The sequence below is a fragment of the Rosa rugosa genome, chromosome 2, assembly GCF_958449725.1.
Source record: "Rosa rugosa chromosome 2, drRosRugo1.1, whole genome shotgun sequence".
In the NCBI taxonomy this organism is placed as follows: domain Eukaryota; kingdom Viridiplantae; phylum Streptophyta; class Magnoliopsida; order Rosales; family Rosaceae; genus Rosa; species Rosa rugosa.
In genome coordinates, this window is record NC_084821.1 from 50,599,204 (window position 1) to 50,615,573 (window position 16,370).

General features: G+C 37.3%; 3 protein-coding genes across 3 annotated transcripts; all 3 read right to left on the bottom strand.

Moving 5' to 3' along the window:
- Positions 1-1,505: 1,505 nt before the first annotated feature.
- LOC133732071 (early nodulin-like protein 4) lies at positions 1,506-2,955 on the bottom strand. Its single transcript, XM_062159531.1, has 2 exons — positions 2,652-2,955; positions 1,506-2,401 (listed from the first exon to the last, which is right to left on the bottom strand). The coding sequence occupies exons 1-2, from the start codon at positions 2,821-2,823 to the stop codon at positions 1,698-1,700; spliced, it is 876 nt and encodes a 291-aa protein (XP_062015515.1). The 5' UTR covers positions 2,824-2,955; the 3' UTR covers positions 1,506-1,697.
- A 911-nt stretch (positions 2,956-3,866) lies between these two features.
- Positions 3,867-10,705, bottom strand: LOC133728026 (uncharacterized). Its single transcript, XM_062155446.1, has 10 exons — positions 10,465-10,705; positions 9,776-9,932; positions 9,500-9,683; positions 8,397-8,467; positions 7,571-7,708; positions 7,391-7,482; positions 5,901-6,172; positions 5,574-5,659; positions 5,296-5,397; positions 3,867-4,296 (listed from the first exon to the last, which is right to left on the bottom strand). The coding sequence occupies exons 1-10, from the start codon at positions 10,572-10,574 to the stop codon at positions 4,132-4,134; spliced, it is 1,377 nt and encodes a 458-aa protein (XP_062011430.1). The 5' UTR covers positions 10,575-10,705; the 3' UTR covers positions 3,867-4,131.
- A 3,004-nt stretch (positions 10,706-13,709) lies between these two features.
- On the bottom strand, positions 13,710-15,774 carry LOC133732072 (GDSL esterase/lipase At5g55050-like). Its single transcript, XM_062159532.1, has 5 exons — positions 15,466-15,774; positions 14,922-15,061; positions 14,585-14,818; positions 14,237-14,480; positions 13,710-14,007 (listed from the first exon to the last, which is right to left on the bottom strand). Exons 1-5 carry the CDS (start codon positions 15,725-15,727, stop codon positions 13,790-13,792), a joined length of 1,098 nt encoding a protein of 365 aa, XP_062015516.1. The 5' UTR covers positions 15,728-15,774; the 3' UTR covers positions 13,710-13,789.
- Between the last annotated feature and the right edge of the window lie 596 nt (positions 15,775-16,370).

A 16,370-nucleotide genomic window follows, 5' to 3' on the forward strand; every position in this document is an offset into this window, starting at 1 on the left:
TCCAATGGATCAAACTAATATATATTATGGTGTCGTCGCACGTTTAAATTAAAAAGCTTCCCTCTATAACATTGGATAAAGTCTCAAGTTTTAATATATTTCTAACGAATAATAAAATTCTTTTTTACTATTGTCGGCCAAAAATCCTCTGATTATTAAAAGATTATCCGGAGACTAATACAGTTGGTCTTTCCGACAGTCCGCGTAAAAAATGTGTATACTTTTAGAAATTGAAAAGGCATCATAGGATATGGCCTCACCATATGCCACGCACCTTAGTTTTGTATGATTGGAAAGTCTGCAATGACTGAGTGCAAGACTAGGAGAGGGGCAAATCTTTCAGTCAAAGACTGATGGTTTTCGATCAGGTGTCACTGATTGAGGCATCCATGCATAATATATTATTAGGCAGCTATAATAAATATTTATTAGACCCAGCCTCTCTTCAATAATTCCCTTATTCCCCAAAGCCACTTTTTATCTGCTTTTTCCACCTTAATTTACCCCTTCGCTTTCCTTTTTTGATTGATTCACGAAATCTAGTTTCATCTCCATTTGGTGCTTTAGCTTTTGAGACCTACACATAACGCTCTTTCTATGGAATAAAAAATTCTCACCTAAATGTCGTATTTAAACCATTTTAACTCACGCATTTTCAGCTTTCACTCCTAATAAGAAAAACAAGGCCATCATCAATTATAAAATAATTTGAGTTGGAAACTCATGCTAAAAGCAATATCTACCAAAGTACCAAGAATCACCAACACTGGCCACTAATTAAATTTAGGATCAAACGACGGAACTAGAATAATGATCATGAAAAGTCGACCTCGGCCACCGATCAAATTTCATTTAACCCAAATATGTTTAACTTTCAGGAGAGATTTTTTTTCATAATTAATTTTTTTGGTCTCATAAGGGAGGGTGATTCAATTTTGGGACCATGCAAAAAAAAAAATCATTACATAAAAACTAACTGCTCATTTGGTCAAGATCATAAATACATGATTAACACTAGCAAGAAATACATGAAACAAAATAAATAACGTGAATTGTTTTACTAATTAAGATGCAATTTATCTTGGAGTATATGTAATGAAAACCCTAAAAAATATTTTCACCCTCCCTCATTGTGAGGCTACAGCTCACTTAAGAGACAGTTTTTAAGAAATTGTGAGGGACAAGTCTACCCTGCCTGTATTAATTTGTTTGTTACAAATATAATTGCAACCGTTTTAATTATGTTATCTTCTGTATTCTATATGATGTGGAACTATGCCTCGTCACAAGTTGTGTAAAGGACTACGCTTTTCTTTCTAGTCCTTGTCAAATTTAATGAAGTATCAATAGGATAATGAAAAGACATAAAAGTATACATAAAAGTGATCGATAAAACCAAATCCAAATGGAACGAAATGATAACTTGTACAAATATACATAAAAGTGATCGATAAAACCAAATCCAAATGGAACGAAATGATAACTTGTACAAATATACATAAAAGTGATCGATAAAACCAAATCCCATGTCCATTGATAACTTGTACAACAATAAACAAATAATAATGGACCCAAAATAATCCTCTCTCACACCTCTCAACACACAGATATGATCCCAGCAAACAAAAAACAATCCTAATGGAATGAAAAAAAATGCCACTAAAATTTAAGAACTAAATTTATTCCATTTATTTGACCTAATAAAAGCTGCTCATAAGAGCCAAACTGACCAAAACAACAACCGAAGACACCAACACGCTCGATGCCGTTACACCATACGCTCCGTTTTGATTCGGTGCTGTCGATGCCTGGTTCGACCCCGGTGGAGGTGACGTCACTTCCCCGGAAGGAGCAGCTCCGGACGGTGTCGGTTCGGGCCCCACCGGGCTAGGAGGAGACGAGGTTGGAGTAGTAGCGGCGGCCGGAGCTGGAACTGGAGATGTTATTGGGGTAGTACTTGGCGCAAGTGAGGGTGATGATGATGGACCTGATGGTGCGGCAGCTGGGGTTGAGCCTTTTGATGGAGCTGGAACTGGAGTTGTTATTGGGGTAGTACTTGGCGCATGTGAGGGTGTTGATGCTGGACCTGATGGTGCGGCAGCTGGGGCTGAGCCTTTTGATGGTACAGGTGCTGGCGCTGAGCCTTGTGGTGGCGCCGCCATAGGAGGCTGAGCCGGAGGAGTTTGGCGGTGCCTGACGGCGAGAACTATGATAATTAGTTTCTGACCCTTTGCGCAGTTACCATCTTGTCCACTGATGAAATAGAATGGTCCAGACCTATCAAACTTGAACTCGGAATTGCCGTCATCCAGTTTCTGAATAGGGTTGCTTGTGTTGCAGTTGTAGAAACTGTCCTTGTTCACCACCAGAACCGAGTCCGATCCTTTGTTGTACTTGAAATCTGTCACATATATTTTCGTCCATCAAAACAATAATTACAAAATTGAACAAACCAAATTAATCCAAAGGTCGCGGGACATAAGCACAATATCAACACAACATGAGCTGACTATTCAACGAACTAAATTTAGCCGAAGAACCACAGTATGAAAATAAGAAAAAGTTTTCATTTTAGACATAAATACATGATCGGACTCATAAGTCGCAAAGAAGAATTGAGAGAGAGAGAGAGAGAGTTAAGCGTATCTTACAGAGAGTGTCATTGACTAGGAACCTATTCCTCTCAGCCCAGTGGTTGTAACTCTCAGATGGTTTCAAAACCCACCCGTCTCTCCCACCAACGTAAAACTTGGATCCTTCTGTTGCAGAGAGAAAACACGTCAAGCAAACCAAGAACAGGCATAGAAATCTCCCCAACTCCATGAGAGAAAATCAGAAACCGAACCAAGCTAGATCACAGGACTAATATGATCAAAGAAGTGTTATATCTGCAGTGAAAGTGATAGAATTTGATGCAGACTCACAGAGAAAGAAAATTAGAGATTGGAAACTGAAGTTGGGGGTGGCTTGGGTTATAAAGACTTGGCACAAGGACTTTTACCGTTGCGAAAAGCCTGTGTGAACATGATAAGGGACGTACGTTTAAAATTTAGGTGGCTTGATTGCATGCTGTATAAAACTTACAAGTGGCATGATCATAGCGACCTAACGGTCGTATTTTGTTTAATTTTTAATTTCAAAAAAACGGTTGTATTGGAAACTTAATGGGGGTGTGTACTGTATGAGTTGTTGAAGAAGCTCAAAGTTGATGAGGAAGGATTGAGTTTGATTGCAAGAGGGTTACAGTTTCCTTTGCATGTTTCTCGTTTCTTGTTGTGGTAAAAGTATGATCTATCAAGTATATTTCGTTGGAGAAATTTGTTTTTTTTTCCCATATTGTTATGACATTAAGAAATGGTTTAGGATAAGTTAGGATTCGAACCTTTATCATTACTTTTTGTGAGTACAACAAAAGAGCATGTCAAATCTACATTATCACGTAAATGGTTCAAATTATCTGTTTTAAGCAACTCAAGTTTTGTGAGAATATAAATAAAAGGTAAATTAAGTTTGCAAAATGTACAAAACCTTAAAACCAGCTAGTGTTAGGAAGCCACACAAAGCAGATGACCTTAAAATAAGTTGCACAGTATTAGAGTCAGGAGTTGGGTTAAGAAGGGTAGCAGCACTCTGTCGTCTCTGCATACCACTACTAAACTACAAACTACTCATCTCAAATTTCTTTAAAACTTACTGTTTATATTTGTTCCTTTACTTCCAAATTTCACATGATCAATTTTTTTAATAAATAAAGTAGATAGTGCATAAACTTCCATGTTAAGAACTCAGAACCTGTACATATTGATGGCTCCAAAAGGTAGCTACGATATTTCAGTTTACTATAACAAAGGACTCGGGGAAACATATATAAACAATTGTGCGAAATATTGGATTACAAATTACAAATTCCCACAGCTCCATTCAAAGAAATAAGAATATATCATTCATATTTCTGTTTCACCATTTGTCAAAGAAATCTACAAGAAATGCTCGAAAATACAAATATTACAGACACATGATTCGCAATATCATGGGAACAGAAAACGATTGTTGGGAAGGAAAAAGAACAGAAACTGGAAGGGACAAAAAATCTCGAAAACTGATGATAGATAAGAGTATATGAGTTCCTTTTCAGCCGGTGGCTAAATGTCTGGGAGAGCTGTTGAACATACTGTGCCACATGAAAGCTCTTGAAAGCACCATCTCGAGTTCCTGGTCCGTCCAGTTATTAGTTGGTAGGTGTTGAAGAAACATGACCAATTCTTGGAAATCAAGCTTCTTGAGCTCCTCTGACCACTGAATCAAATCACAGCGCATTAAAAGTAAGTTATTGACATTTGACATCCATTCCCCCATTGCCAAATCAAAATCTAATGCAAATTAAGCAGACCATGGATTTATGACAGTAACAGAAAAAGGGATATATGGCCAAATAATACAGTTTAGTACCCTTGCTTAGATGGCAATTTTACCATCAGAAAAATAGGATCTTTTCATTAGAAGCCAAGCCACAAATTTACTCATCAGGTCCATCAATTTTCTTCAGTTCCTCCGATGACATTTTTAGCCATTAACATTTTGACGTTCAGAATGCCCTATAATATGCTGAATGGCATGGAAAAAAAAAAAAAAAAACCAGCACAGGTAGTTGGCTATGGCAATCAAAGAATTAACGGTGCCACAGAGGAAAATACTACATATTTTTTTCTTCAAAGGGATAGATTGCACTTTGAGCCCTTTGGGTTCCCATCTATCCAAATAAAGGGATAGATTGCATCAGCAGGTTAAAATATATAGAGAAACAAATAAGTGGGACTAACTGAGCAAGTCTGGGGTTATAAATACAACCAACCAAAAGAAACGAGAGGTAAAAGGGCAGGTTCACTTAAGAAGAAAGAATGGATGTCTGCTGTATGTGTTAAAATAAAAGTGGTCTACAGTGTTGAACATACTGCATGCTGTGACTGCATATAAAAGAATTCTTCAAAACCTTCTATACAGGGACTTAAAACTGAGATTGTTTTTATCATCTATGGTGAGAGCCTTTTATTAATTTTTTTCCATGAATAAAGCATTGCTGCCAAACATGCCACCCTCCCACCACCATTTATCAAATAGGCACAGAAAACACATTGTTGATGGAAAAATAAATTCATAGACACTCTTTCTTATTAAAGCCTAACAATAGACACATTTCAATAAAAGTCTGATAAATAGACAGATTTCTTTATGTTGCAACTAATATATATAAACATGTACACAAGGAAATTATACCCGAGTAACATTTGATCTTACCGTTAAAAGAAAACTGGCAAAAATATACACAAGGAAATCTGGCAATGCATCTCCTTCAGCAAGATATGTATCCCACAGACGGGAAATAAGATGGAAGGGAATCTAAACAGGGCAAGAAAAAAAAAATGCCGTTAGCACTGTGCAATAAATGATGAAAGCACAAGGTCCTGGCCAAATTTCAATCACACAAACTAACCAAATTTATTATCACTTTGTACACAGCAAATGAATTATTGAAGATAGAGAAAACTACAGAGAATAAATCTCTAGAAACAAACCTCACGTATTAAAAGACAGTTGAACCACCGGAAAGCAAACTGAAGAAATTCCAGCCCTTGCTCCTCCACATGTCTAGATACAGGTTCTAGTGCAACAAGGGAAAAGATAAAGAGTAAACACATGAAAGCTGATAAAAGAATTTTGACATGTTTCTTGCATCGCAGAGTTTGAGGAATTGCCATTTCTTGAAGATATTATACATGAAAGTCTGTATTATATAAGCAAGAGTTGGTCTGTCCTTTAACAACACCAGCATCTTAAAATATTCATGCAAGAGAAAGGGTGAAAGAAGCAGAACAAACAAAAAGGAAAAAAAAGGGGTTTACCATCAATCCGCCTGACCAATTCCTTTAACTTAAACACAAGCCTCTGGATCCCTGGCTGAGCAAATGTGTAATGGTCTTGCATACCATCAAGTAGCTTTGATAGGCACCAATAGCAATCAGCTTCTACTATACATATTTGATCGGTAGACAGATCGGAGATTGACCAACTATCCACACTACCGTCCAAGTATTCTGACAAGAAAACCACAAGAAAGGGAGTAACTAGATCATTTATTCCCTGAACATAGCCACTTGCAGGATGTCGAATGGCCCTGAAAGACATTAGGAGAAGTAGGTTTACAGACATAACCCATAATCATAAGAGTTAAATAAATATACAAAAGAAAAAAAATTCTATATGATGGCATCTGGAAATCATATTCCATATATAAATCATTATTGGAGTCCAATAGATGCTCAAAACATTAATCAAGAAAGCATAGTATATATTGGCATTATCTTTTACGCACATAACAGTTTATTTATATATAATTAGCATTGCATAATGAACTTGGACACAGGAATAACGCACGTGGTACACATTGTTGTCCTATAGTAATCCTAAATTATATAGAGAACTAGAACAGACTAATTATCAAGGTACCAGGATTTATAGGCTGGCTAAGGCTCTCAATTTGGGGAAAATGAGGGCCAAAAAAGATCTTCACTTAACTGAGGCTCGTCATTAGAGTACAAGAGGTCTGTTACTACTCACGATTTATGCATGCATGGTTCACACCTACAACCGGCCACACCCATTGTAACACAAAGCATCTAGAATTATAGTAACAATATTAGACCATTCAGTGGACGTAGCCCAATTAAGGGAGAACCATGTAATTAACTAGCACTGTGATAGTAATCTTCCTTCTCCATAAAATCCCTAGTTGGTCCAATTTTTGGCATCATTAAATATGTTGGCATAAGTCAGAATTACAGTATGAGAATCATACCCCCTAGCAGTCCTCTTAATGTACAATGTCAACAACATTAAACCTCCCAATATATAGGGAATAGAGTTTGTGGTACATGTAAACCCAAACAAGTCACTATCAACTTAGCAGTACTAGCACAGGCAGAGACAGTTTGAGGCTAGAACTACTTTGGTACCCTATAGGGCACATAAAGAGATTGTCCTTGACATTTGACACGTAATTAAAAAACATCTGAAAATGAGAGCTGTTAAGCATTATTGACATGGAAATGCACTGGTTTTCAGGCTGATGCAAGGCACTGAAAAGGGCAATGATGCAGAAAGAAAATGTGTCTTATATTCTAATGTACCAAAGCTGTTTGGATGAACCCTACAAATATGAGAATTGGTCTGGAATTCCTACATAAACCATACCCCGTTAAACAGTAGCAGAATTTACACTTTATTCTTAGTTATCAGCACACCAAATGGATGAAAGCATAGCACAACCAGTTACATGCAAAATTTATGCAACCTTGAATGAAAACAAGAAAGCAAGTGAGAAGAAGTAGGTAACCATGTGTAAAGGATGCGCTCCAAGGATTTCTGGACTTGTTCTTGCTGAAAAAAAGACACATCTGGCACGGTTCTTGGGCAATCAACAGCAATCTAACAAGGATAAAAACTGTAATTGTCAAAACCAGGAAAGAGCATATTTGCATCAAGCAAGGTTAATAATTATACATTAAATAAGCACCTGACGAAGCATGTTTATCTCATCATCTGAACGCTCAGTATCCGGAATGTCATAATACTGAGAAACACTGTCAAGATACTCAAGGCGCTTCCTTCTTAGAACTCCCTCCCTTCTATCTGAATTAGATGGTGCATATCCCTGTTGTAAGTTCATATTTTAATTTCAAACAAGCAACAACATCGAACAGATAAAGGCAACCCAGGTTAACAAAAGGTCAAATAAAATTAGCCTCTTCTTAAGACCAGATGCTAATTTCAATACAAATTTAGGAATTTCAATGCCAATTACCCAAACATTTTTTTATAAGAAATAAAAAAAATTAACAGAAAAGTGAAGGAAGGAAGTCACATATTCATAAGACCTCAGGTTCAAAGCATGGCTGAACATTGGATACAACTGAATGGAACCAAACATATATGTCCCCATTGCACATGGATGTTGTAACACATAAACTGATATTGCATTAAGAAATCACAAAAGCCAGCAAATATAATGGGGCCACAAGGACAACCTTGCACGTTCTATATCATTAATGCTCCCTATCACCTGGTGAGTACAGAACCAATTTCTTTTATCAGATTCCAGATTAGGGAGCTTTACTAGCCTTCAGGCCTTTCACAAGCCTAGTATACCAAATGGAGCCATAAAAAGAGTATATTACTGTTCACGTGTATTGCTGACCCGCTTGCTATTTGTCCTTCTTCTACCAGCTAAATAGTCAATAGTTCTATATTTTTGTCGTCTAAAAAAGCTAAATATGTATCGAAGTTCCATAAATCCAGATCTTTTCATATTGCTTCTAGGAGTGTCAAAGCATCGAGCTTACCAAAAGAAGCCTCCACACATCAGGTCGCATATATGGTGGTATGCCACTCCAAGCCAACTCATGCAACTTCTCTACACCAAATAATCAAAAAAGAACACCACAGTTCCATCAGCACTAAAAGGCAATTTGCTGAGGAAATAGATTTATCAAAAGAGTAACCTGGGAAACCAAAATCAAATGCTTCATTATACCAGAATAATTAACAAGCGTAGGAATTGAGAATTAAGTTTATGAGCCCACAGATCACAGTGTTAGGACAATACAGAAAATGGTCTAAAATGCAACACACAAAACCCGAGATCTCAGGGTATCACTTATATCTCTGCTTATGTTTGTCTAGCAGTAGGACTGCAGGAGGTGGGGAGCATATTAGGTTTGGGAAGTCTGGTGGTTTAAGGGGATTTGGCATGCGTTTATAGATTATCTAGCTCTCATAAAGTATCAATAAGATATCAATTGTCAATAACTCTTTAAGTCTCCCTTTTTTTTCTTTTCCAAAAAGCTGGAACTTTAATATCTATCCATATGTGAATGACTAGAACCAAGGGGCTCCTTCTTCTTTACTCTCTTTGATTGAGAGTGGACAATTAAAAGTTGGAAAACAATAGTACTGGAAACTTCAGGTTTTGGCCCTTTGTGTAGATCTTATTATAAGTAGGTAGATTGATGAGTCGTCTTTCAACTCCCTCCCATTTTTGAACCTATATCACCTGATTTGGAAGGCTAAAGTACTGTGTAAGGATATTTATTTGGATTATGGATTATGGCAGAGTAATACTTGTTAGACAATTAAAAGGAGGGGAAATGTTAGTCTACATGCAAAGAGGGAGGATGAAAATAATGATCATCATCTTTTCCATTGTTTTTAAAGTTTGAGACAAGACTTTTATGGAAGCAGCAGCTGAAATGTAATTCATCTGTGCTTAAAACTTCTCAAAGAAGTATACTTCAATATATCATAGCAATTAATAAATAAAAGGACACACAATAACCAGTATCCAAGTACCACCCAGAAGATACCCAGCAAAAACATTTTACCTTTATATCAATATATATGAGGGAGAAAGAAATGACAGACAAGTGTAAAGAAAATGTCGTCATACCTAATATGACTGTTGTCCCAGAAAGGACCTTTGTGAACTTCATAACTCGAGCAGAATCAGTTGCTCTAGCACCAATAACGGATTTCTGAGCTCCTTTGGAAGTATTCTCAACATTCGAGGCTGATGATTTCAACTTATTTACATTTTCATTGGTGTTCGGCTCACTTGGGCTCTCAAATGCTTCCTAGTTTAGAAGTAAAGAATCAATTTTTGCACTCTGATCAAATTCCTATGTTTTTCAAAATTTATTAGACAAAAAGCATATCAATATTAAACCTCCAATGCCTTAGATATGCTATCACTTGTTTCAGCATCATTGTATGAGAAGCTCCTCTCATAATTTAGCGCTGGTTCTTGTGAGTTTGAATGATCTACCAGCTCTGATCTCCTAGTCAGTAACACTTTCCCCGGCATACTGCGACCTTTGAGCAACCTAGAACAGCAGAAAAAATACAATCAAATAAATAAATAAATATTAAGCTAACATTACAAACAACACATTTGATTTTGTTCAGCAAAAAACTAATTCGATAGCTGCTATCCAGTTTATAAACTCAAATCTAGTATCATCGAATCGAATCTACCATCACCGAATTCTTGCTATATGACATCAATTTTACATTGCACCAATAAAATCAAACTCTAGATTTACATTGCCTGATTGCTTCTGTATTGCCACATTTTCCCACCAAACCAGAAAAGAGCAGAGCACTCAATTTCTCCAATCAAGTACAAACATTTCGCAAATCAAATGAATTTTTTCCACTGATTGTTATCTAATACATTCCAAATCAACAATTGTCTCAACCTCTTGGAATTTTGGAAATCAAAAATCTATGCTTTAGGGTGCTGGACATTCTAATTATACAAAAGACAGAAGCTTTTTATCGAAATGGGTTTTCAAATCTGATGAAGAGCAAACCCAAAATGAGTAAGAAATGAGAAGTGAGATGAAAATTGGGTACCCTTGAACATTTCTGAGGGTCTGGTTGAATCTTGATTCAGGGGTTTGGGAGTGATGCTCTTCTCCGCCAGAGCTTTGATTGCTCTTGTTGTTGTTGTTGTTGTTCCTCATGGTTTGCTCTAAAATGAGATCATGGTTTTTCTTTTGTGTTTGGTTTGGTCCTTTTCTCTCAGAGCTTACCCAGAGAAATACAGGAAACCAAAATATAAAAGAAACCTTTTTTCTAATTCACAGATAAATAAATCGAACCAGTTCGTGCTCCAGGCTTGTTTTGCTTTTCCCTTTTTTCTTTTTTTCACATTTTGGGTGTATATATTTCATTCATTTTACTGTATTTTAATTTTGTGTCATATAAAACTGTGTTTGATTCAACTTTAGCTAAGTTTCACTTCACGTGTTAGAATGATGACTGTTGTGAGATGAATATGATTTGTTACAACTTTAGTCAAAATTGTCATGTGCCTTTGGCACATCATTCAGACTAAAATCATTATTTGTTTCTATGAGAACAAATTTTTGTTGAAAAAACAAAATGATATATGGTGATGGGTGTGTTAAGAATTAAAAGAAAAAAGCTGAAATTATTACGTCTTAAAATTATATGTTTAATATAAATGTTTGAATTTAATACTTAAGGCTCAACTTACAATGGAGCGAGGGCCTCCGACACTTGAGGAGAGACCCGGTAAGGCGAAATTTCGATTTCATGATGGCGATGGTGAGTCTTGTTCTCTCCAGACCCGGCAGAGGCGAGACGATGGCAGTGTGGGCTTAGAGAGACCGTGGTTTCTTCTGTAACTGCATCGGGGGATCTCGACCAAGGTTCTTGAAGGCTCCGGTCGAGGTGATTCTTAGCTGAGGGTGGTTTTTTGGACACGGTTTGGCGAATCGTATCGGAGCTGCAACGTTGGTGTCGGCGCCTGCAGGTTTCGAGGCAATCTGGCTCTGTGTTGTGGTGGCGGCGTCGGTTGGCCGAGTTTGGGCGGCTGGAGACGTTGGCTTTGATGGCGTCGAGCCGGGCCGCACTCGACTCGAGTTGTGGTGCCGCAGGTTTGCAGCGCTTTGTGGCGGCGGTAAGAGGGCTGAGACTTTTTAAGTATAAAAATTGGACATTTCGAATCTTAACATCTTCAATAGAATTAGAAGCAAAATGAAGATATAGTGTGTCGGGAATTTGAAGAGAAATGAAAAACACCTTGATTAGCGCGCTTCTACAACCACTAATAAGGTGAGTGCAAGTGTAGAGACAATTATAACCATCATCAATATCACCAGATGTAATTTTACACTCCCAATTTTCTCCATGCTGGCTATATGCAGTCTTTATTATTACCTCTGCCATTGATTTATAGAAACACTAACAAAAACTCTTTATTTATTTAATTATTTTCTACTTGATGGAGAAATTTTTAATTTGTAGGAAAAGAAAGTTCTTTATAGCATCAATGAAATTGATAAAATACCCTTGAAGTTAGTCCAAGTGGTGAGGGGGGGTTGGGAATTGAGTTAAGATTAGATTAGATCATAAGTTAAGTAATTAATATTCATATTTCATTCTTTGGTTCAAAAAATCATGTTGACAGTGACATTTTAGGATTTTCAATATATAAAGTTAATTTTAGCGGGTTTTTAACACTAAATGAAAAAAAATAAAGAATAGCATCATGTAATTTTTGGTTCTTCATTATGCACAAATATAAAGAAAGAGAAACCCTCAGCTTGTGAGAGGATTGATAGTTAAGTATTAAGTAGTGATAATTAGTAGGGTGCGGCTATTGCCACCCTATCATTTAATGTTGTGGCGGAGTGAATTCTAGGGTTTTGCTTGTAACAGCTTGGTTACCAGGAAGCAATTTAAAGCATGAGAATGCTTTATATAAAGGATCTTAGGGGTTGAAACCCTAATGGACTTGGCATCCATGGAGAGCTAACTGATGTTTGCTGGGTTCTCTAATTGTTTAGCCGTGAGGGTACATCGTACGGCGTCCTGAGGTAGGAGCTAACTCATATTGATGGGTCACCACACGCTCAGACCCATGAGAGAGCCTTTTGTCAGTTCCGGATGGACCCCTGGTGAGGCATGTGAGCCTCACATGGTGTTTGGGCCAGTGCGAGGTTCATACTGGACTTAGCTATCCCCGACTTAACAAATAGGCAAATAGCGTACTACGAAGTCAAGACCCAACCCCTCCACACAAATGTATCATCCTCATCTAAAACATGGTCATTCTTGCCTTTACTTTTCTTTCTTGTTATTATTTGATGTACGTTTTTAATCGTTGTTTATTTGGATTGAATGAGGATTTAACATAGCCTCCATTGATTTAAGCAACCAGTTAATTACAGAAAGATTCAAACTTTGACGAGAATCAGGAAGAAGAAGACATGGGTGTGGATTACTACAAGCTTTTACCGGTCGAGAAGAGCCCACAGACGATGAATTGAAGAAAGCTTATAGAAAATTGGCTATAAAGCTTATAGAAATTCAAAGGTTTGGTTTCCATCCCAGCAAGATGGGTTCATGATGGGACTGTACAATTGAACCAAATTGTACACACTTCAAAGGTTAATGGAATTGAAGATTTCAAGCATAACAAATTTCATTCCAAAGGGAGAAACAAGATCTGGAAACTGGCAAAGAAGAAACAAGAGAGAGAGAGAGAGAGAGAGAGAGGGACCATATATGACTTACTTTTTGCCACAGTAGGGAATAAAAAAATAGATAAATAAGTAGGTAATTTCAAAAATCAGTATAAGCCGTTGGATCCGCTTTTATACACGTGTTGCTTTATCATTAAAAAGTTAGGCAGGTTAGGTAGATAAGGATCTTAGGAGAGGATCCTCTCCCCAAAGAAATTGCCACATCAGGTAAGAGGATTTTTATTGTTTTTTCTCAAACATATGTTATTCCATCAGACAAAAAAAAAAAAAGGACTCTTTTTTATTTTTTGGGTAAGCTAAAATGGTGGCCGGGTGAGCTACCACTTCGGGGTCGGGAGCAACTTGGGTATGACCCCTCCCTAAGAGATGTTTTTCACAAGTTGGGATTCGGACCAGAGACCCCCTATTACCAGGAGAAGTCCTGCAGCGTCTGCCCCACTTGCAGCGTCTGCTCCACTTGTAGCCTACCAGGTAAGGACTCTTTTTCTTCCACGGCTTGTTCTCAACTTTCTTCTCAGGCAAAACAAATGTAGTCTTTTTTCCTTTTTTTTTTAATTCCTTTTTTAGAATTATGTATATATGTGATTAGTATAAGGTGGTTTCCAAATCTTATATATCTTTCTTTCTTTCTGTACATTCTGATTACATAAGGGGTTCTTGAGGTTTCAGAGAGAAACTAAATTCTTCACATTCATTGGGACTGTGTATGTGGAACCCTCAAAAAGATGTTCCACCAAGATTTTGTGAGTTGCCTCTGTAGGATGGTAAAAATCCCAGAACATATGGTCCCTTCTATTGGAGCAGTAGGATGAAACTGGTATACAAGGAGCCTTTGCGTTAAGATACCCGAGGCCACAGCATGCAGCTTTAGTCTCATTAAATCCTGAAACGAAGTACCAAATGTGATTAGCCTTCATTCAAGGGTCACACTCTGTTACGAAATATCGAGCTTAATTGTTATGTTGTCCGATCGACTGATAATAAAAATAAGAAATAAAGCAATGCTTGATAATGTGATCATCATGAATATCCAAACGAACAGTCTGGTAGTATAACATGATAGACCATATGGAAATAGAACATTCTGCTTATAAGGAGATATATATGAGTACCGTAAGTTGATGGATTCTGGTCGATGTTACGGAAGATGCCATAAGTCTCGAAGAAGGAGTAGTTTATGCCCAGTGCCGGTTTCAATTGCTGCATCATTGACTTGAGGCCATCACTATACTTTGCAGAGATGGAGTTTCCTACTTCATTGCACTCTCCTGTTTTATCATCCCTTCGTGCTGGACAACATCCAACGGGTCCAGTCCCGAGAATTACAAATTTTCGTGCACCAAGACTGTGTATTCTCTGCCAACAAAAGAAGAGAGGACAATGATGAGCACTGAAATTAAGTATCACAATATCAAACTACGCAAATATGGAGCTGATCAAGCTAAATTTATTTCTGTTACCTGTAAGTGTTGTTTAAGAGTAGACAGCATCAAATCCACATACTGGTCCGGTGTGTATTGCTTTTGGGTGCTGGATGAATCTAAGTAGCCGAAAACGTCATTGCTTCCAATAAGAACGACATGTAGAGATTTCGATAGATGGTCTTGGGCAGCTTGAGCTCCTAATTGTTGCCGAAGTTCTTCACACACTTGTGAATAGTAGCCTATTTGTTTTGTCAAAGGTAGTGACTGACGCTGTATAACAATATACAAGTAGAAGTATTTAGAACATCAGTTATTCTATCAGCTGCCTTTCACATCACTGTGAAAAATATCTTTGATTTCAAGTATTACTTACATATTCATCATCGGTGCCGTTGAAGATTCCAGCCCCTCCAGAGGCGAAGCTTACTCCAGCTTCGAAGGACCCCTTTTGCTTATTAGATTTTGATACAAGCGACAGATATGGTGGGGAAGTTGGCAATCCTACTTTCTCAGCTGCTCATTAAAAGCAACTGTTATTAACTTACAATATCTGATTATCTTTACAAATCGGAGCACACGAATATAGTATTTGATCAGCCCGGCCACCACTATAATATGTACCGCCCAAATAACAGAATTATTATTGTATATGTATCGGTTAATATAGGCAGGGAACTGTTATATATCGACACTCCTAAAAGTGAACTTTAATTCCACTCGAAAAGCATTCACATTATAGATGGAGAGAAGCTCCAGTAACTTTAAGAACGTTCATTTTAATGACACAATATGCATGATACATGGTGTGACTGTGACAGATAAATAAGCATATATAATTTCATCAATCAACATGCAGATATATACTTATTTAGTATCATGAGTCTCACGATGTAATGAGTATAAGAGAATCAACCTACCCAGAAAATCTGCAGCATTCTTGCCATTGCAAAACCTCCCGGTTGCTTTCTTGGTCGGAAAATCGATACCGTTGTGAGGAAAATTTGCCTTGGCCACAGAGATGGTAAGGTAATTGTTGTTACCAACATCCAATAGGGAGTCTCCAAATATGTAAATGGCCGGAACCGTCTGGGCATTTGAGAAAGCGATGAACACAGAAACGATAATGGAGAAGATGGTGAAGAAAATCGTAGGAGAAACACTGCAAGCTTCCATGGTCATGGTTCCGAATTTGGTATGAGATATACTTGTGGTTGTTGAATGAATAAGTGGAGCAATTGGCAGTTCTTATAGTGGGGGGATAAGTTCTGATGAATATAGGCTGACGTGTGTGAACAGAAGACGTTTTAGCCGTGTGGGCTCAAGCACACTACTCCTGAAAGCTCTTATTTTGAAATAACGAAATCAGTTTTGTACTTTTGCCAGTAACTAAAGTGTTTGTGGACAACTAATTTATTTTGTTCAATATAGTTCAATGGGAATAGACAAAAGTGAGGTATCAGATACTTCTAAAAACCCTCGAGACAAGCACTTTCTGTGGTTCTTGGATAATTAAGCACTTGTAATTGATTCATATTCTGGACATAGTTTTTGTGTAATTAACCATATCAAAACGTAAACTAGAATTTGGAAGTGTGACCATGTGAACATGTGCTCAACCAGAGAATGTTATTGGAATAATTATCCCATAAAAGAAGTAGCTTCATGTGCTCCGTTAAAGTCGATGAGCTCGGAAGTTACCCTTCTTTTTTCACTTGCAATATTGGATATTGCATGTTAATATTATTGTGCGATTACTTCTTTAATTTTATATCTGATATAAAACGTGATAATGTATAATAACGTATTTAATTAACCAATCATT

Coding starts and splice junctions, on each gene's coding strand:
- LOC133732071 (XM_062159531.1), bottom strand. CDS start 2,823: ATGGAGTTGGGGAGATTTCTATGCCTGTTCTTGGTTTGCTTGACGTGT. Junction 2,402..2,651: donor CCTAGTCAATGACACTCTCT/GTAAGATACGCT, acceptor TATATGTGACAG/ATTTCAAGTACAACAAAGGA.
- LOC133728026 (XM_062155446.1), bottom strand. CDS start 10,574: ATGAGGAACAACAACAACAACAACAAGAGCAATCAAAGCTCTGGCGGA. Junction 7,709..8,396: donor ATGTGTGGAGGCTTCTTTTG/GTAAGCTCGATG, acceptor AACTTACAACAG/GGATATGCACCATCTAATTC. Junction 5,398..5,573: donor ACTGTCTTTTAATACGTGAG/GTTTGTTTCTAG, acceptor TGCCCTGTTTAG/ATTCCCTTCCATCTTATTTC.
- LOC133732072 (XM_062159532.1), bottom strand. CDS start 15,727: ATGACCATGGAAGCTTGCAGTGTTTCTCCTACGATTTTCTTCACCATC. Junction 14,819..14,921: donor ACGGCACCGATGATGAATAT/GTAAGTAATACT, acceptor ATTGTTATACAG/CGTCAGTCACTACCTTTGAC. Junction 14,008..14,236: donor CCAGAATCCATCAACTTACG/GTACTCATATAT, acceptor ACTTCGTTTCAG/GATTTAATGAGACTAAAGCT.